Source organism: Manacus candei, unplaced genomic scaffold (genome assembly GCF_025592945.1).
Source record: "Manacus candei isolate 608988 ecotype Guabito, Panama unplaced genomic scaffold, ASM2559294v1 h1tg000033l, whole genome shotgun sequence".
Taxonomy (NCBI): Eukaryota; Metazoa; Chordata; class Aves; order Passeriformes; family Pipridae; genus Manacus; species Manacus candei.
The window spans coordinates 8216363-8238126 of record NW_026138081.1 but is presented as its reverse complement, the minus strand read 5'-3'; the positions used below and the strand labels follow the sequence as shown (position 1 = coordinate 8238126).

Sequence of the window (21764 nt, the reverse complement as noted above, 5' to 3'; positions counted from 1 at the left end):
ATCACAACCAGAACTAGAATTAAGATATCAAATAGATGTTCTTGTGTCTAGAAGCTGAAATGGATTGGCATGGGTTCATCTGTACAATTTTCTTTCAAATGTTGGGAATGAAAGGAGTTGTTAATACACAGCTGTTAAGATCTGTTCCCATTTAGGAAAGCATCAAATTGCTTTACGGTATCTTTGTTTCTTGGTTTCTCAATGGAGAGCATAATATCTTACGTTGAAGTTTATTAATATAGACTTCCTAGTACATGAGTATATTGAATGAAAATTAGGCACTACTTCTTACAGACTGTCCTGATGCTGAGTGAAACCATTTATTAACTTTCTGACTCCCAGGTTATTCCCCCCAGAGCTGAAGGATGTTTTGCTTGGGACAAGTGAACAGCATTTAACTGCATCTGTAATAATGTAGAACAACCATTCATTTTGTTTGATTCAGAGCCACATAAGGCTAGACAATGTCCTGTGTGGAACAAGAAGCATCTTGGAGTATGAATTCAGGGGGTGGGACACATTTGTGACTTATGCTATGGCTGCTGGACCTTTTGGTGCTCTCTGGACCACGAGTAAAATGATGCCTCCCACAATACAGACACTTAGTAGGGAATACACTAAATTTCTCTGAACATTGTCAGCGTCAGTATGCAATGTTTGCATTTGTAAATGGAAGGTATATTCTACAACAATAGAAAAATTCCATTTTTTTCTTTGCAATTTTAGTTTGTCTTTCCTCTGAGTTGCACCAGTTTCTGTGATCTCAGGTGAACTGGATGTTGCTACTTTCATTTCACACTACAAATTGCTTGCTAACTTACCTAAGATGTGCAGAAGATTTATGACATAGCCAAGGAGTATTCAAATGGAGCAGAGGGTACCTTACCATTTTAATTCTAATTTCCTCCCTCCTTTTTCTGCTGTAAGCAAGTTATTGCACAAGGCATTCCATGCTCCACATATCTGTCCATGTTGTCAGCTGTTTGTGTATCAAGTCTGAGGAGGAGGAAGAAATATGAGGTGTGTTAGCAATAGTCAGGTACTTCCCATTCACAGCAGAGCTGACCATAAGTTTTCTGATGCAACACTTCTCCATTCAGAAATGTTGATTGGATTCTGTATTGCTGGGTTGGCTGGTTCTCCAGCTTCTTGGAAACCTGCTTGGAAAGTAATGCTTTCGTAAACCTTGTGGACCCACCTGGCCTGTTTCTCTGGCTACCCACCATTCTGTGATGACATGACACTGCTGGCTTCTCCCAATTAACAGGGGCTACCCCTTAGGCTGGTCAGCAGTTGCATGAGTTGCCCATTAGATGTCCTTCAGCTATTGGTCAATTCCTTTGATTCCAACTTCCTAGATATCTTAGCTTTGAAGCTTCCAGCGTGCCCAGGGAACTGTCAAGCCACCCATGTCATAGCAAAACAGCTGTGTAGGCAGGTAGGCTGAGGCATCAGCCCAGAAACGTTTCAAAATCTTTCTTATATATGTGAGCGAAATCTTTTTAGGGAGGTGCGCCAACATGATTTCCTCTGTGGGATGAACATTCCAGTTCCCAGCACTGGTGCAGGCGAGTCACAGGACATTTTACCTTTTTGTGGTTCACAGTTTGCTTGCTAGTACTTGGCTGACAAATGCATTCAGTATGTGTTTAAGTACACAGCAGGGAAGACCAGCAATTAGTGGATTTGAATCATACAAGGTGAGGGTCTCCGCCACTTTGCAATGTTTCTGTTGCATGGGGAGAGATTGCAGAGTACAAATTGCTTGTGTTGCAGAGAAGGCATCATTACTGGTTTGTGCTCTGCTGCATTGGCCAGCTGTGGGTGAGGTTTGCTTCCTGCATGAGGTTTGTTTCCTGGAGCCGTTTGTGAGAGAGGTCATCTGAAAACTAGTCTTCCATCAGATCTCTATCCCTGGAAGCTAGAGTCTCTGGGTGAGTGCATCTCCTCTAGACTGGACTCTCCCTGACTAGATCCAGGAGTTCTAATTTTGGACCTTTGGCACATGGATTTGGATCCTCTGGCAAAGGAGGCAGTGTAGGTAGCTTGTTTTAGTGTTCCATTCTGAACAGACTCAATGCCTTTCATGACCTACACAACAGTTTTCTCTCTTGTTGGCCATATCATGTCTTACCTACCACATAAACCATGAACGTGGGAGGCCTACGGTTAAAAACACTCTAGTTCATTGAGATGCCAAAGGCTATGAATTTCTATTGGCTTTGGTATTTCAAGAAGCACTTTGTACAAATCTTATGAGATTCAGAACTCCCAAGGTATTATATGAATTAAGAGGTTAAAAATTATCTGTGCCTGGGAAAAATAATTTTTCTACTAGAACAGAAGCATTTAAAATTGCAGTGTTATGTAAGTGTCATGTTTTATGTGCTGCTGAAACAGAGGAATTAAAACTGACCTAATATGCATGTGTAGAGACATCCAGAGATAATATCAGGCTCCATGGATGACTCTGCCTTGGCACAGGTTAGAGCAGCTTTCCTGAGACCAACTGAGATGCTCAGTGTGTTTCAAGTGCCAGGCTCTCTGCTCACACTTTTCTGCTTTCTCCACTGGCTTAAGGGGAGCAGGTGACAGAAAGCTGCTTTCATACCACTGGAAGTAAGCTGAGTGCCTTCTGCAAGACAAATTCCCAGTTGCACTATTAGGAACATTTCATGACTCCTTTTCGTCACAGGAATAGTACAAATTGACTAGAAGACGAGACACACACCTAAACAAGAAATTTTTCTCATTGAAAATATTTCCAATAGGGAGAAGTATCAATGCAGAAGGAGCTTTTGTATTTACTTAAATTCTCATAACTCTGTAGAGCCCATGAAATTGTCTTCTGCTGTCAGAAGTTATAATCTACCAGGAGTGAGTCACAGGGTTCTTAATTGCTGTAAATAAGCTTGCAAGGCTCATAACTCATAATAACTCTAATGACTAAGTCAAACTCTGGTTATTCTATTTTAAATTGTTCACGTAGCTTGTTTGATGCCTAGAATTTTTGTATTTATAAGAAAAAATCAACATAAGTGAAAGAAGGGAAAAATTCAGTTTCCAAATTTGACAATCTTTCAGTAACCTTAGAAAAACCATACAAAGAGGTAGTGAAAAGCCCCATGACTTTCTGGTACTGAGGTCAGCGGTCGGTAATGATGCAGGAATGCACACTGAATTGTCTAATGTCTTTTCCACCTCTGATGCTCATTTCCATATGATTGCTGATGCTTTAAACAGCTTTTACAGACGATGCTATTGTCCAGTGGGGTCAAGTCCCCACTCCTGAACTCAAGCTGCGGTAATAGCTACATGCCACTACAGAAGGGCAGTCCTGGAAATTCCTCAGGAAAAGGAGAAGAGTAGTTTTCTTTTCTTTGGCCCCTCCAATGAGCTTAGCATTTGTCCAGAGGAGTTCCAGAGCCAACAGTGTAAAGTAGGAGCAGGAGTTTCTAAGCTTGGGACTTGGACAGGAGCAAAATCTCCTGTTTTAATGACAACTAGCTCTTAGATTTTTTGCTGCAACATGAAACTTCACCCTCAGGTATTTTTAAGACTTGAGCATTTTCAGACATTTATCAAGGATTCTGTGTCAGTATTTGCTTTTTCTTTGTGATCACTATGCCCACTACAAAGACATACTTTGCAGGTATTTCCATTGGATATATTCAGTTCATCATGAATTGGTTGTTTCTGTATTTCTTTGCCTTGTCTCTACTCTCAGATGAGTGGTTTTCTTATATTTACACTTACTCATTAACAGTACTAACCTACAGAATAACATAGCAAGGATACTACTGTTTTAGTCTTGTGTTAATTTTGGAGGGCTACTTAGACAGTAAGTTACTTGCAGGAATGGATGAATTGAACCCTTAATGAGTTGCATGTTATTTGAAATAAATAATTTTATATCTTTTATCCCTTTCTGAGCCAACATGCTCAGGCTATGCTCAGGTGAAGGTAGAACCTTGAATAAAATCACATACAGGGCTGAAACGGGTTTGACACAGAAATAGAAAGGAAATACTGCTATATGTGTCATACAGTCACTGTAACCTTTGTTTTTTAATTACTCTCGCCTGGTATAATTCAGTAGTAAACATTTCTTTAGCATGTCTTGTCCTAAAGAACTTGCAGTCACAGAGAGTGAAAAACAGTAACAGAAAACAAGACTTAATCTCTTGATTCTAAAAGAGTGACTATTCAAAAAAATACAAGAGGTTGGTGGCAACTGAGAAAGAAACTCTTCTCTTGATAATTTGAAGATGAATACCATAACCATAAGTCAAGTCTTCCTGCCAGCCAAGTGGTGAAGTGTAATACCTACCTAACTCTTCTGAGGTCTTTGCACAAGCAATTTTATATTGACATCAGTGTCAGACTATTTGAATAAGATCTGAAGATAAAGGTTTGAGAAACTGGCTTGAGTGGAACGACATTGAAATATCTTACTCAATTATTTTAATTAGCTCTGCAATCACTTGGTTTAAAATAAAAGAGCAATTTCTAAACATAAACACAGTAGGTTTCAATGTGTGGCTTTACAATGACGTGTCTTGGAAAGGTAACACAGCAGTCCTCAGATACCCCAGGTAACTAATAAGCAGCTTCCTCCTATCTTGAAGCTGCAAAGATCACTGTCTTGCCATATTTACAGCCACACCTGCAAAGTATCTAAGGAAATTAGTAGCTCTCTTACTCTGGCCAGGAAAAAGAGCCAGTGATACTGGATTTACTGTATGATATCTTTGTTTAAGATTATAGTGGTTCAGAAGATAGGTAAGAGGATATAACACCTTTTACTTTTCTGAAACAGGTAGAGATCTTGATAGCCAGAAGGACGGTTCATTTACAGATGCTATCACCTGATTGCAGCTCAGATAGACCACTTGGTATTTTGTTCTAATTAACATCAGGTGCTGAAAATGGTGTTTGGAAAGTATTCAAAGATCTAAAATAATTTCAAATTATCTGTGTTGTTTGCTCAAAAAGAATGGAGCAGAGGGGAAACAATGGAAAATTAGAAGGCTTTTATTTCAGAGTTACAGGTTACATGCCCCTAAATCTGGCATTTCTGAATCTTTGCTTTATAGTTTCTAGTTTCACATGGTAACTTAGAATTGAAAAATTGAGATAGATTTTAATAAAGGTGGGTGGTTTTTGATATTTTAATTATTTTTACAGTGGTTAAATAACCCAAAGATGGAAAAAAATATTTTGGGGATCATCTAGGGAAAAAAATACCTTTTTATCCCCCCAGTTTTTGAGAACATTTTGAAAATTTTTGGTTTGAATTTGACTATAGGCATTTATTTTCTTAGGTGACTATAATTTTTCTAGCCTAGCCACTGAGCCGAACAAGGTACAAACTGATTTATAAGACAAAAAGAAAGTGATTGTTATCTCCCATTGTCACTGTCTGGCACAATAATACGTCTCCTCAAAGCTGCACAGTCTTCCACCGCCATCTCCTCTATGGTATGGCTGCATTTGGCCCTAGAAAGATCCATTGCTTATCTCTACTAAACAGCTTTTATGGGATGAATAAACAACTGTTCTCAAACAAAGTCATGGGAGATTTATGTTTCTAGGAGAGTGTTTCAGTAATTGCCATCCTTCCTTGTGAAGCTGTCAGGATTGAGGGTGGAAGGACTATGAATAGAGTGCCTCAGTTGGAACAGTTTTTGTACATCAAAGCTGAGTTTGAAATTTTGCCGTGTTGTTGCCATTGCTGGAATAAATAATGATCTCCATTAAATGAGACTTCAGTACCTTTTGTAGGTTCTGTCCCAGTTAGCTTTTAGGTTTATGCCAGCAGTAGGATGATCCAGTTCTCAGCTATTGAGAGTTGCTGTCATTCTGGTGCTTGGTTTTTGGTAGCTTAGTATCTTCTCGCAAGGGGCTGTTAGTGAGCAGCTCACTGGGTAAATTGCATGTAGCTGAACACTGTATTAATTGGCTTTTATTTCTTGCATGGTGGGCTTGCAACATGGGCTCGCATTCCTTCCATTCTCATTCTGTTTCACATAGTCTCTTGTGTGCATTACCCAAGTGCCAACAGGTCGCATATGCAACAATTTAACTTCAGTGTAATTTGATATGTATTTTTATCTGTTTTTTCCCCTTATAGCTTATTTCCAAGTACTTTCTTAATATTAATTCAGAGAATCAATAAGATTCAGGCACAGAAGTGGAGTAAGACCAGCCTAATTAACACATAAAATATTTATAGAATCCCTCTTCATTTTGTCTCCTGAACAGTCTTCTACAATCTGATGCTGCAGATACAGTGTAATATTTTCTAAATCTAACTCCACTAGTATAAGCCTGGCATGACTATGTCCTCCCTTTAAAAAGGGGAGGGGGAAGACTTGCTGTACCCCCTTGAAGATATTGCCTACTATTTGGCTAGTTCACTGATGTATTGTGCTGTACCCTCTTCAGGTTTAACCTTTAGTTTTGTCTTTCTTTCCTTATGCAGTTGATTTTCTTTGCCTTACTTTCCCCATGCTGTACATTTTTTGTGTCTGCAGTAAGTCTTGACATCACGTAGCCTCATATCCAGGAGGAAATGGACGTGGTACTTGTCAGCGTGCTTATTGACAAGAAACACAATGTTTTATGTATTTTTGACCATACTGATTTACTGGAAACATTAACTTCTTGGAAGAGCTATTGGAAAAATTAGTTCTGTAGCTCTCCAAAATAACTTTTGCACCTTGATTTTAAGGCATGCTGGGACCATTTTTTTCTTTTTTCCTCTTCCATTAGGACATGGATCTCCCTGCTGCAGCTGTTCTGTTTTTAATGTTTCCAGGCAGATATACTGCTGTTTGAGTGGAGTTCATTTTTCTCTAGCTGTTTTTCCATTTGCCTTCTCTTTAGGAGGTAAATTTTTCAACCTACTATTTCGATCTCTCTGTTCACTACAGCAGCAGAACCTATGATCAAAGCTGCAACTGCAATATAAATAGAAAACCAGAACTCCACTCTGAATAAGAACTTTTTTCCTTTATTCTCTGCATTTTTTCTTATCTCTGGAAATGGAATGTTACTATCCCCTGTGTTCAAGGGAGCACGAAGATGAATGTGTGCACTGCAGTCTTAACTGGTCCTGTAAAAACGCACAAGTGAGGCAGCAGGAGTGCAAGACCTGCATAGTTCATTACTCTGAACCCCAGATTGCCTTCTGATGAGTTTGGCTCATTTGTCTGGAAGTAACTGCCCTTTGATTTGCTGCACATAAACAGCAGACCTTTATTTGAGATATCTTTCTTTTTAGTATTTCAAAGATGGCAACCTAACTACTCAGGTTCTCAGCCTGCTGTTTGGGTGCTTGACTGCATCCAGTCCTCACTGGTGGTGAGCATGGTGGCTGCATTGCCAGCCACAGCAGAATCTCTGTGAAATGTCAATTTGAACTGTTGTTTGTCACCTGCAGAAGCCCAGGAGCATCTGCCTAAAACTGATTTTCAACTGCTCGCAGTTTTTTTTTGTGGAAAGTGTTTTAAAAAGTGGTTTAAAGGTGATTGAGTTCCAGGAAAAATCTAACACCAGATTTCAGGTAAACCTATTTTCCTAAACAACTACTGTGGTTACAATTAATTTTTTCTTCGCTTGTCAAAAGCCAAATTCTTAACTACTATTTGATGAAAATTAATTTTTGACACTGCATCAGTTTAAGGTGTCCACTGGCTGTTTTGTGAGGCTTGATCCTATCTGATATTTACAGTGAGAATATACCTTACTGCAAACTTATGGTGGCTTCCAGGCTTTTTTTAAGTCTGAGTCTCCTTGCCATCCAATATGAAATTGCAGGTGGGGATTAAGATACAGTCAGAACGGATTGCATGGAACAATGTCCTGACAGGCACCCCATGGTGCAACAGGCCACAGTAGGCATGGGAGAGGTGGAGGAAGCTATCCCTCTGCCCTCTCCAGTGGATGTCATAGGACCCACCACTGCCAACAGCAAACTGATGGGGGAATAGGATGGAAAACTGGGAGATGTCAAGTTGTCATGTTAATATAAAAGTGTGTAGAGGGGAAGAGCTCAGAGGGTATGCTGCTTTCCCTTTCTCTACCAATATTTATCTCAATTTCACCAGCATCTCTGCATTGGCCAGGTAATCAGTAGGTACTTCAAAATGAGGAGACTTGATTTACTGGTTGTCAGAAAGATTCCCAGTAATATATTAAAATAAGTCCCTATTGTAGGAAGAGTTGAAAAGAGCATTTGGAATTGGCTTGGTCTCCCACCAGAGATTTGGCTCTCCCCTGCCTTTGACTTTTTTTTTAATGGAGTAATTTGTGGAAGAACTTGAAAGATACTGAAAATTCAGCTCCTGTGTAGATAGGTGGAAGAGATGGGAAGTGAAGGAAGACTTTCTGAACATCTACCCAAAAACCTGGCAGGACAATATTGGCACAATAGCAAATTGCAAGAGGTAATGAAGTGACAGGCAAAGCTATGGTAACTTCAGCTTTCTGCTCACCTCTGACTTTGCAGATCTTTCTCTCTCAGATGTAGGCAGGCTCTTTTCCACACAGAGGAGGCAGAGGGTGGAGCTCAGCGCCCGTATAAATTATAAGTGTCCTTCAGGTTGTTTCAGCAGCAGCAGCAAGCTGCTAGCGTGTTTGTCAGCTGACAGATCTGTTAACCAAACTGGGGTTTCGGTTGCTGCCGCCATGTTTCGTGCCACAGGGAGCCCACCAGCCAAGGTAAGAGAATGGCATCTCTGCACTTTGCCGTGGCCCGGCACCTTTGCTGTTGGACCTCCCTTCTCCAGCTCTTGTGAGCAAATTCCCTCCTCGGTGCATCTGCTGAGATGCAGAGGCAAATGGCCGCTGGTGCACTGTGGCAGGGGCATCTTGAACTTCACAGATTTGCCGTTTTCCCCTTTTGCTTCACAGTAACTAATATGTAAGAGAAAACAGCAACAGTGTGGCGCTTTTCTTTTATCCTGCGGTGTACATACTGGAGTGAACTCCGTGAAGGAAGAGGAGACTGACCTTAAAGAGTTTACCTCCCTGTAAAATGAAAGTGCTTTAACCCTCCTGCATGTTTTTCTCAGGATAGCACATGTTCATTGCTTGCCCCAGCTGAAATAAACCAACTGCTTTGTCTAGCAACAAAGCATAATTTATATTACTTTAGCTTCAGGGGAGAGATGTAACGAGCTACTTGGCTGATTTAGCTATCTTTTAGGTAATGTTTACAGCATCTGCAATTCTAGTGGAAGTACTTCATGTCTGGACTCGAGTTTTCTAATAGTAAATTTCATTCAGAGATTTTAATTGATAGCATTTAGTATAAATCAACAGAATGATTAGCTGAGAATTCTTTTCTCATGTATATCTTTAAAAAATAATGGACGTGGTGTCTGAAATGCAAGGTGTGAATTATTTACAACTAACCACTCTTTATGTATCAAATCCTATGTCAAATTTTCCAGCAAAAAAAAAGGAATATGGGCATTTGTGGATTTAAAATATAGTGGGAAACAATGTTACATGCTATGGCCTCTAGAGATCATTAATTGTGCAATGATAATATGTGCAAGTGAAGTTAAAGGCTCAGAAAAATATCAGTAACTTGAACAGATACTTCAAGTGATAGATTAAAAATATTCAAATATTGGATGCTCAGGGCAAAGAATATACATTGTAAATGTCATGTACTTTTCGGATAAAATTTGTATCTGATCCATCTACCAGTTAGATCTTAAACTAACTATCTATTGTAGAAATGACTGTTATCTATCAATTTTAAATAGTAAGGTATCTAATAAGTTAATTCTGGATCTGATATCTAGGTAGATAGCTTAGGTATAATTTTATCTAGAAAGTCTCAATTACAAAGTTCTTGCACTTCATCCCAATGCTGCAACTGATATTCCATGAGCGTAGACATACTCCTGGTTAATAGGCACCACTGCCAAAAGGTTTGAGTACCAGCATAGGTTCAGATCATAAAGCTTCTGTTCCCAAGGAAAGAGATTAATTCAATACTTCAGGTAGCTCTGGTGTTCTGTCAGGGAAATGTGTTTTTCAGTATGTGTAAGTTGGTAAACAGATATAGAAATAAGAACAGTGGTTTTGTGGGTGGTTTTTTTGTTGTTTTTTTTTTTTTTTCTTTCATATTAAAAAAACCCCATGTTTAGAAATGTGGATACTCCTAACTATCTAAGAAGACCTCCTTAAAGTCTAGTAGTAGTTTAAAAAAGCTACCAAATTGACACAGAAGTGATGGTAAGTATTAATTTACAACTTTTGATATATTTTGATATATTTGATATAACAAGGTTTTTTCTTCTACTCAAACAAGAATAATCACTCTTTAGCAGTTTTATTTTGTGGACTATGGAATAATTTTTACCTAGTAAAATACTCAGAAATTTTATCAATACAAAGCCCCAAGGGACCCACTCATACATGTAAAGAGGTGAGTGATAGAATATGAACAGGAGATACATCCAAAATCCACAATGACTCTAGAAGCAATCCATCAATGCTAACATGAAGTTATAGTAAATGTGTGTAAGGTGAATTAGATTTCCTCACTAACTGTTCAACTTCCAGTGAAAAGATTTTGGATAATTGTGATTCCCAAGAGAAAGGAGACTTCTGTGGTCATGCTCTCTCCTTCTATCCCCTCTCAGAGCTTTGCATATTTCTTCAGTCAGTTGCTTTTCCCATCAGAACTTTTCATCCCTTCAATTTTAATGAAAATAGGCAGCTGGTTGGAAGGACAAATTCCTATCAGTATTCTCACTGATGGGGGGCTAATAAACTCAGCCCATACTAGACATTAGAGGATCTATGTGGACAAGAGTGCTTTGGAACCAGGCTTATCATGAGGCTTTATTATAGTTTGTAAATTTATGGATTTAACTTTAGTATGATAAATCTCCAAGCTGTAGTTGAATCAAATCCTCAGTATCTAAGATAAAATAAATGGTTTGGCGTGAGATTTATTAGACAAGATATTGTACAGCTTCTAGTGCACCACTGAAGAAAGAAGTAATCCATGAAAAGAAGTAATTACTCATGTCTGAAAGATATTGATAAAGCTGAGCAAGGAATTCTACAACTATTTACAGAATGTCAGAAGGTAGCAAACTCCTCATACTAAACTTAATATAACTTGGTGTTATCCCATCATGATAACTCTGCTCAACGAACTGCTTAGATTTGGTGTAGGGGGAGTGAAACACTGACATTCCAATCAGCCTTCCTACATTTACAAACCAAAGACTTAAAAAAAAAAAAGAAAGAAAGAAAGAAAGAAGATGTAGGTATGGGAGGAGGTTCCCAGATTGCAGAAACTTCCCTAGAAGACTAACTTTCTAGTGAAGGTAGCCATGAGATGTTGTTCTAGGAGCAGCATGGAGGGGCAATAAGGACTGAAATCGAACATATGAACTCCTGGTAGGTTTTTGTCCTTTTACTGCCATTTAAAGACTGTCTTGGTAGGCTCCTCAATATTTATGAGCTTTGAGGAGATTTAATACTCTCAGAGTTGTCTTTTTGGAATGAAACCTTAAGTGATTAACCACCTATAAACAGGAGAATTATGTGTCCTCCTGAAGCTGACCAACATTCATATGACTATTCTCTGGAAGCCAGTGAATATGTATTATTGTAATGAGAGAGATGTTGGCAACAGATGTGAATTTTCAGTTTGTTAAGGTTTGACACAGCTGTGGCAATTTTGACATGCTAGTTTTATCTCCTGATTGTTGACTTTTCTGTATTTTGAACAGAAATGACTCTCTCAAAAACTTGCTTTGAGAGTACAGAAATATTGTTCAATGGTAAATACTTCAGAATGAAAAGAAGTTTGTTTTTTTTTTTTTGGTTTGTTTGTTTGTTTGTTTGTTTTGTTGGTTTGTTTGTTTGTTTGTTTGTGGGGTTTTTTTCCTTTGTTTTGTTTTTTTTTCCCCTCCAATTTTTAGCCTGCCCTTTCTTTGGTACTCTGGAGGTGCTACTATTTGTTGGTCTGGAATGTTATTGTTTAGAATGCAAACATACACAGGTAGCTGAATCCTGCACTCTGTTGTTGGGCTCAGTGTGGCACTACTACTTTTCCAGCAAAAATAGAATGATACATTTGTGGGACTTGTGCACCTTTGACTCTGGATGTTTACAGAGGGATTTTGTTACTGTCTGCATGCCTATGCAAGAAACCATATTTCTCCCAAGGAAGTGAACTTAAAATAACAAGACCAGTACAGCTGCAAAACTGTCAAGAGCTATCTGGATGTGGTGTCTGTGCTCATCAAGTTGCATTAATTGAGAAGTTACATGTTGCTTTTCATGTTATGAAAATAGTAAATCTTATCTCTAACCATAATTATTTTTTTCTAGAAGGGTATTCTGGAGTACCAGCACTTTTGGGCAAAGACATTATTTTTAGACCATCCAAATCAGACCCTAATATTCTGCTCTGGGCTATTGTTGAAGAAAATTAGCTGCCTTTATCTGATAAAGAAACGAATTAGCCCACTTCTGAATGGTTATCACAGGCTGAAGTAACTGCAGTCTTGGGAGAGGGGTGGTTTCTGGTTTCCCCATGGGATTTACACAGCCCATAAGGTTTGTTATGGCCACATTTCCCCATCAGAACATGTTTGCCTTTTACCCTGCAACAATGTCAGGGCTAAGATGCACTGAATCGGAAGTAGTGAACAGTCATCTTTGGTTATATTTCCATTGGTGGGCAGATGTTGACATGTTTAAGCAAAGTGATTGCTGTTGAAAGGGGAAGGGAGGGTCTCTGGCTCTAGTGGGAAAGGATGAAAACACAGCATCTATTACAACTGAGAGTACTCTGAGAGTACTGATGATGAACTGCAGATGCACCATTTTTATAAGCCATTTTTTCATCACAAATGGTTCAAAGCAAATTTTATATCAACATCCATTTCTTCAGTGAAGGCAGACTCTGAGAATGGTTTGGGCTTCTGTTGAGCAAGGAGGAAGTTGATTACAAAATAACATAACATTTACAAAATAACATATTAATAAAACCAGTCACCTCTGTACTTGTCTGCATAATCCAATAATTTATGTAAGTGAAAACCACAAGGAATGTTGAGTGAGTTTTCTGTTTGGTAGTCCTATGTCAAATAGCTATTTGCACAGGAAAATTATAGTCAAATTCTTTCAGTGGGCAACTGGAACAATATGGAAGTGTCTCAGCTGGAACCTGTAATGTCCACAATGCAGTAAACTCAGAAAGTTTTAAAAATATCAATTTTAAATTTGGAGTGACACATAATAGAACTGATTCTTGCCACACAAGAACAAATTTGTCTTGCATTTTTATACAAGCAGTGTTTCAATCAACCATTAAAAGACCAAGAGACAGGGTCATGTGATTTTGTACGTTTAACAACAGCGTTTCTCTGCTCAGGGTGACTCTTGAATATTGATCTGAATTTTAAAAGTATATAACTTTAAAACTGACATAATAAAATTTAATATCAAGCCTTCTTTTCAACATGCTAATTTACAGATAAGTTGCTGTCCATTTGAAGTAACATAATTTACCTCAAAATAAGCCTGAATTAAACTGAATGCAGGTTATTTTAATCTCTAATAAACAAGTCAGCAGTATCCACCCCATTTTAAAAGAATTTCAGATTAGCTGAAAGTAAGTGAATGATTCCTTCTGTAGAGAAGCTCGTCCTTCCCCAACAATTTGTCTCTCCAAAGTTAATCATTTCAGTGTCAGGAAAATTAATCATGGTGCTAACTTTCAAAATAAAATTGTGAAATTATTTAGTTACATTGTACTGGGATTCTCTCATTTAGACAAATTGAGACAATGTTTCAGTCAGTGTGTATTTAAACTTTAAGTTTTAATTTATTAATGATAGTGGGACTGCATGTTATTAGTGCTTATTATTGCTGAAGAGCCACTCTAATATGCAAACAAGCAAAAAAAACATAAAAGAACAGAAAATTTAAAAAAACTTTTATATGTACCAATTTGAAAAAAGAGTTAAATATTTCTCTCAATTATTAAGATTGTCATGGTTCATATGTGTGCTCATTCACACTTATGAGAATGTGTTTTGAAAATGGCAAGTATTTTCTGACCAGCTTAGGCTGAAAAGCTTAATTTTTTGTTAAGAGTAAGGAACAAGTAACTTGAAATAAGTATTACAATGATAGCTTGCCTGTGATAGAAATAAATCTCATGTCTGGAAGGGAAGTGGTTCCATTCCCATTAGGTATTTTCAGGATACATAATGATACAGGATTCTGTGATACCATTCCTGCAAAGCAGGGCACTTTTTTCTTCATCTGAAGGGTCTGTGCTGGACCTGTGCACTGTTCACTTAAAGTCATCAGGATGTTTTGGTGAGCTTAGCTTACTTACAAGTGTCATGGTAATTTAGTCCTAGTTGGGATACAAAGTCAGGAGTTTATAGAGCACTTTGGTAAGTACCATGTCCTGGCCTACTGTCAGTGCTGTTCCATGACCTGGGCAGGCAGCTGCAAGTTCCTAATATCCCCTTCCACGGGCCCTGTTATGACCTCCTTGTGGCACAGGACCCGTGGTGGATTGGCAGTGCAACCATCACTGTGGCTGTGCATGCAGCAAGCTGCATGAAAACAGGCACCTCTAGGGTGACTATGAGAGCTTTCCATGCCGTTGTCTGAGTCTGGGTTTTCTCTCTGTCTTCATTTACTCAAACTACTTAGCAAGTAGCTGCACGTTGTGCAGTTGTGTTACCGTCTTAGCATGGTGTACTTCAACTGGAGGGTGGGTACCTCACTTCAAACAGACAAGTGGAATGACAGACTGTGCCCTGTACTGTTAAAAGTACATCTTGGTTTTGTATTCTGAACAAATTGTATTTATTTTCTTTGCAGATGAAGTTTTGCCCCCTCCACATGCTTTCTGTAAGAATCATACAAGCTAAGAACATCAAGTCAAAAGACCTGTGTGAGTTGTGGTTTGACTGTATTTTTAGTCACCTAAGTGACACAGTGAACAATATTCTTAAGTTCTGAAGGTATGCAAGCAATGTACATAAAGCACAGCAATAGAAATATTAATGCCAGGGCTATAATTAGATCAAATGCCTGAGGTATCCTTGGATTTGAATACATCTGTAGTGGCATTTCAGGGAACTGGTAAAAATTAAGACACACGGTTGAATTTTTTGGGCCACCACAGGAAAATAGACTTTGTGAGAACACTGCAGTCTATAAATCTGCTTGGAATTTTTTGGTTTTGATGTTTCTAATTGGTAAAAATCATATAATGGACAGGAATTTTGCCACACAGGCCACATATTTAGGTACCTTTTAATGAAATCCTGTACAATCATATTCAATAATCAAAGGTAAATTAGAGAATTTCAAGCCTTCTAATATACCTTATCTTTCAGGGTATTTTCTGTTCTCCAATGACCAGTCACACTAAATTATATTGGTAGTTTTGGTTAAGGAGGGCCTCTGTGGATCCAGCCCTAAGCACATGCTGAACATGAGGGCAAAACAGACTTTTCTGTGTACATTTGTGTTCAGCTGTCTTTAACTCATTATCTCACCCTCACAACCTCCTATGGCTCCTTCTCAAGGTGTGCTGTGGACCATTCAGCTGCCATTTTTGCAGTGGTCTCCCACGGGTTCCTCAGTTAGGGCAGAGACCATGAACTACCTTTTTTCACACTTTAAACTTCTGGCCTCTGTATTCCTGTAGTGAAAAATCACTCATTCAGCCAAAAAAAGCATCACTTTGCAACCATTTCCTTGAGTTACAGCAGAGACTGTTTGTGTCTTGCCATTTAGGGCTGAACCTGGATGCGAGGGAGACCAGGCCTTGTTGGTGGAGTAACTTCCAGCCACGGGGCTTCCTGTACTCTGGTGTCAAATGCCATGTAGCACTGTCCAGAGGGGGACACTAGAAAGGGGTTAGAGTGCCAAGACCTGTATTTCTGAGTTTCAATGATCTCTTATATCTACTTTATTGAAGGGACAGGTCCACTTTCCTGCCAAAACCTTGCGGGGCAATGTTATTCACTGCTTGATACCAGTCTGAAGTATTTAGGCATCTCGGGCTGCAGTAGACATCTTCAGTCAAGTCCAGACTCCAGCTCTGAAAGACATCACCCTGGAGATTTCCTTTCACACCGTTGTCAAGCTTCACAAAGTAAATGTGCTTTCCCCCCCTGGCTCTCCCCAAAGGATGGCCGCTCGAGGCACTGACTGCACTAACCATAAGGACTAGATGTAGGCTGGAAGTGACATGAAGATTTCTGACTTGCTCATGCTCTCCTGTTCTTGGGTCCACACCAGCTTTTAGCTGCAACAGATCATCTGCCCTAGTACCTAACCCTTCTAGACAGCCATTATGTCCCTCTGCATGTTTGTGTTACTAGACTGAGCAAGCCAGTCTCTTCTGATCTTTTCTGTAATATGCATTCTCCTTTCCTGTAATCATCCTAACAGCCCTTTTTGGAACTAGCTGTAGTTTCAGTTAAACTTTTTTAACATCATTGACTTGAATTGTAGGGACTGTGCTCACTGAATAGTCAGTGGAGTCTTTTATACCTCTTTCTCTTCACATGGGAAACATGGCTTTTAGTGTACTTTGTGTGTGCATGTGTACACATTTGCAGTTTGTAGTTAATCAGTAATTAGATGGTTTTCCTTGGTTGTTTCCAGCTGACGATCTCTTTACTAACTAAAAAACCAAAATGAATAAGTAATAATGTTTATTAATTCCCTAGGATTATGGCCTAGCCCTACTTTTCATCTATAACATTGGCATTAGGTTTTTAATTTTTCTCTGCTGCAGTGACTGCATCAGACTGCTATGTGCGCTTGTGGCTGCCATCTGCTTCAAAGGGAAAGCTTCAGACCAAAACCATCAAGAATTCTGACAACCCTGTCTGGAATGAGACTTTCTACTTTAGGATCCAGAGAGAAGTTGAGGTAGTAAAAAAATAGAAATGTCACCATTTTGAATATCTGGGAGTCCTCAGTTGACACCCTGTTGATCAACTGTGCTAAATAACTTAAGAAAATGCTTGTGTATCAGTGTGGTTTGCACAGAACAGTAGACATAAGCAGTAGTGTTCCCCTCAGCTAGTTACAGACATTGGTGATGTAAATGCCTATATCTAAGCTAGTCCAAATTCCCTTTGTTGTCACCTGAGTGAAATAACCACTGTTGTAGCAGCTTCTTCTGTGCTGTTTTGAATGACTAATTTAGAAAGAGCTCTCTCTCCACTGGTTCTAAGCGAAGACTAGAGAAGTTGCTGTGTTGTAGACAACGAATTTAATCCTATTCTAAACTGCGTAATTGAGAGAACTTGGGGGATGAAGAAAATAAGTGTGTTCTTTGGGTGGGTTATCAGTTTGGTGCAGAGCACTGACATCTTTTCTGTCGTGGGAGAGTGGGAACTCTCTCTTACAGGTAGTTGGTTTCTGTTTCATAGGTTTCCCAGTATTAGGTTTAATAATGTTCCACATTAGCAAACTCCTGAAGGAAAGCACGTTTCTTTATTTTTACCAGTGTGCTATTGAAGCAACTGCAAAAATTTAAACCATTTTTTCGTTTACGCTTAACAGAAGCTCCATAAGTGTTCTTATTTATTTTTTCTACTACTAGAACATTTTAGAATTGGCAGTGTGTGATGAAGATCCTCTCACCAAAGATGACATGCAGTTCACAGTTCTTTTCAATGTTGCTAGAGTCAGACCTGGGGAGACAATCCGCGAGACATTTGCCTTGAAATCAGAGGTAAGAGATGAAAATACAGGGAGTGATTGACAAGACTGTATTGTCCACGTTGGCTTCCATTTTGAGTTTGGATCTTCATAAACAGACAGGCTTATATATCGTTACTGATACCTCATCAAAACAGATATAATTTTGCTGGATTTTTGTGACTTCAATAATCTCTTTACAAATTCAGAAAATGAAGCAGCTTCTCTCTCATGCTCTGTGGCGGCAAAATATTTTATCAAGAATAACCTGTAAATAATAATTTTTATCTTTTATAATCCAAATAAATAACTTCCTTACCTTTCAGCTTTATTCCACTTTTGCCACACTTAGAGGACATTTCCTCTTAAACGGCAACTTGTTTATTAAAAGTATGAAGACAATTCACTCATCACTTGAATTAAATGATGCTTTCAGGCTTCTCCTGTTGGTGTTCATGCTGTGTTTCCTTCTAGGTGATTCAGATTTCTCTAGCACATAGTAAAGGAATGTCTGTTCTGCTAACATCTTTGGTATTTTATAAAGGAGCCCATGAAAGAGAGTTGTCCAGGAAACAAAGGTGGGATAGGTCTGTGACAACTCTTGGGCTTGTCTGAGCTGTAGCTGAGGTATTGCTACACGCTCAATGCAGGAAGGAGACAGTCCATAAGAACAGCTACTTCCCAAATGCTGAAAGTTGTTAACATGGATTCTCCTTGTGACCCTGCCAGTTGGTGCCATGCACTTCTCAGCCAGTGGGTGAGTCACTGGGAAATGCAATGATTCAATAACCTCCTCAGTCACTTGTCTAATTCATCTCTTCTGGATTCAGTGTAAATGTGATTTAAATGGTTTGTGTATGGAAATGTCTCTGGCCTTAGTCTGACTTGTTGCTGGGCTTCAATGCCTTTCTTCCATGCACATTATCTTGCAGAAAGCCATTATATTTCCTGTTCAGTCAAGCTTTCCCTCTCCGATGGTATCTTTGGAAACGTGTATTGTTCTACGTATCACACAATGGGAGAGTATTAATCTTACATGCCATTCACAAGTCTGTGGTTTCCGTTGCAATCTCAGCTTTGGAAAGACATAACGCAGAGCTTTTTTGGTATCATAAGCAGGAGAGATATCAGCCATAGAAGTGCTTTTTAGGTGTGTCTATGCTGCCAAATTCTTACAACCTCCAATAATGTATACTTATTTTACTGTTTTCTTTTTAGACAGAGAAGTGCGCTAAGAAATGGGAAAGTTTGGAAGTGGAATTCTGGATGGAAAAAATGTGAGTAAAATTCCAAAGCTAGAAGGTAATGATCTGCCAGGGAGTAATAATATCTCAGAGAAAGAGAAACTTCTTCCAGCTCTTCATCCCAGCAGTGAACCTATATTACAGTTTCAAACTTTTTTTTTTAACTTAACTTCTCTAGCTAATTCCACCTTTCAGGGTGGAACTTCTGTTCAACATGTACATCCAGATCCTAGAAACGGTATAAAATGGGCACAATGTGGTAACTTTTACACAAGATGCATGCAAAACATAACATAGATGTTCTTCAAATTGTTAATATTAATTGAACAATGCGTACAACACTGTGGAGTTTCTCAAAGACCATAAATCTTGTCTTGTATGATTATACATAGAGCTTTGTAGACAGTATTAGAAAAGCTACCTGTTAGGTGAGAGCTTAGTCAAACTGAAAAAAATACAATCAACAAGTAATAAAATTAAGACCATCCCTCTCAAAGTGGTGATCAGCATTGTCTGGAGGAGAGCAAGTCCCAGTAAGATAAACTTTATCTGTCTTTTAAAAGCTATCACAAGTTTGGTTGAAGAAAACCTGCTTAACTACACATTCTGGCGTATTTGAGTTTAGCATTAGCAAAAAGAAAAGAATGTAGCCCAGTCAAAACTGGCTAATTGCATGATCAGAAAAAGGAGCTATAAATAAGACTTCTTATTCTTAAACATGAAGAAAGGAGGAAAGTTCCTCCTTCTTCTCCAAATTTGACGGGTAGGACGGGTGCCTTCTCTAACAGATATAAGGCTCTGGAACTAGGACGCCAGACAACTGATGAGGTTCTTTTGGGGTAGTGGGGCCTCCTAAAACAACACCACCTGTAACAGACATCAAGACCTCCTCTGTTAACGGGAAGAGTAGTTGTAATATGAGACTCCCTTTTAAGGGGAACAGAGGGCCCAGTATTCAGACCGGACCCAACTCACAGGGAAGTCTGCTGTCTCCTGGCCGTTCGGATAAGGCACATTACTAGAAAACTGTCCAGTCTAGTAAGGCCCTCTGATTACTATATGATATTGATCATTCAAACTGGCGATGAGGAAATAATAAAGAGAAGTCCTAGGGCAATCAAAAGAGATTTCAGGGCCCTGGGACAATTGGTAGAGGGATCAGGAGCACAGGTAGTAATTTCCTCGATCCTTCCAGTAACAGGGAATAATATTGATAAGAATAGGCAGATCTGTCAGGTCAGTGAGTAGCTCCAAGGTTGGTGTAATTGGAAAACTTCTGGGTTTTTCGACCATGGGATGATCTATTCAATACCTGGTCTGCTGAAACCTGATGGGATGCACCCATCTCAGAGGGGAAAAAGAGTTTTAGCGCAGGAGCTAGCAGGCTTTGTTGACAGAGCTTTAAACCAACTTGGTAAGGGGAAAGGGACAAAACCAGGCTCACCAGTGATGAGCGATGGGATGGTGTGCCAAAACTTGAGAAAACCCTACTGGGGTCCCTCACTCTGCCTCAGGAGGTGTTGACTATAATGTACCACACCTGAATTGTTTCCACACCAATGCACGCAGCATGAGGAACAAACAAGAGGTGTTCAAAGCTTTGGCCCAGTCCCAGAGATTTGACATCATTGGCATAAGTGAAACCTGATGGGATGAGACCTGTGACAGGAGTGCCCTATTGCACAGTTACAGGCTCTTCAGGAGGGATAGGCATGGCAGAAGAGGTGGAGGGGTAGCACTGTATGTAATATAAGGGTTATGGAGCTTTTAGTTGGCAATGACACAGTTGAGAGCCTCTGGATAAGAATCAAGGGGCAAACCATTATGGGACTCTGCTACAGACCTCCCAGCCAGGACGGTGACACTGATGAATTCTTCTTTGAGGAACTCAGGGACACTTCCAAGTCAACTACCCTTGTCCTTATGGGGGACTTCAGCTTGCCAGAAATCAACTGGGAGCATCACACAGCTGGTACAACACTGGCCAGAAGATTTCTGAAACACCTGGATGAAACTTCATGGAACAGGTCCTAAGGGGGCTGACTCGGAAAGATGCTGTCCTTGATCTGCTGCTTGTCAACAGACTGGATCTCGTGAGGGAAGTGGAGTTGGTGGCCGTCTTGGCCACAGTGACCACAAAGCAATTGAGTTTAAAATCTCTGTTGACAGAGGAAAAGTGCCAGCAAAACTTCAACTCGGGTCATGAGGAGAGCAGACTTTGGGCTGCTCAGGCAGTTAGTAAATAAGGTCCTCTGGGGAAAGGTTTTTGCAGGTGCTGGGGTCCATCAGTGCTGGTCACTTTTCAAACACCACCTCTTAGGGGCACAGGAGCAGCAATTCGCAAGTGTCAGAAATCAAGCAGGCAAGGCAGAAGGCCGGCTGAACAGGAATCTTCTCTCTTTGAAATAATCAAAAAAGTAAGATATATGTCCAGGGAAAGCAAGGTCAAGTGATGTGGAAGAATTCAGAGATGCTTCTTGCCACTGTAGGGAGAAAATTTGTGTGACCAAAGCTCTACTGAAGTTGAAGGTGGTCAGAACTGTGAGGGATAATAAAAAGTTTTTTCAAATATGTTAATGGCAATAGGCAGTATAGAAATATCATCTGCCTGTTACAGAATGAGGATGGTCACCTCACAAACAGGGGCAGAGACATGGCAGAGGTGTTTAATGCTTTCTTTGCCTCTGTTTTCAACATGGATGACGGACCAAGGAGATCCCAGTGCCCTGAGCTGGAGGGCCGTGACTGTGAGAATGATCAGCTCCTAGTTGACCCTGAAATTGT

At 39.5% G+C, this 21764-nt stretch overlaps 1 protein-coding gene across 1 annotated transcript in view; it reads left to right on the top strand.

Annotated features, from left to right (window-relative positions):
• Positions 1-8468: 8468 nt before the first annotated feature.
• LOC127472961 (cytosolic phospholipase A2 beta-like) overlaps positions 8469-21764 on the top strand; it is a 36171-nt gene continuing 22875 nt past the window's right edge. The window contains exons 1-6 of the mRNA XM_051791957.1: positions 8469-8724; positions 14890-14962; positions 15998-16174; positions 16823-16959; positions 17639-17770; positions 18955-19013. Of these exons, the coding sequence (XP_051647917.1) occupies positions 8692-8724; positions 14890-14962; positions 15998-16174; positions 16823-16959; positions 17639-17770; positions 18955-19013 (611 nt within the window). The 5' untranslated portion in view covers positions 8469-8691. The remainder of the gene's footprint in view (positions 8725-14889; positions 14963-15997; positions 16175-16822; positions 16960-17638; positions 17771-18954; positions 19014-21764) is intronic.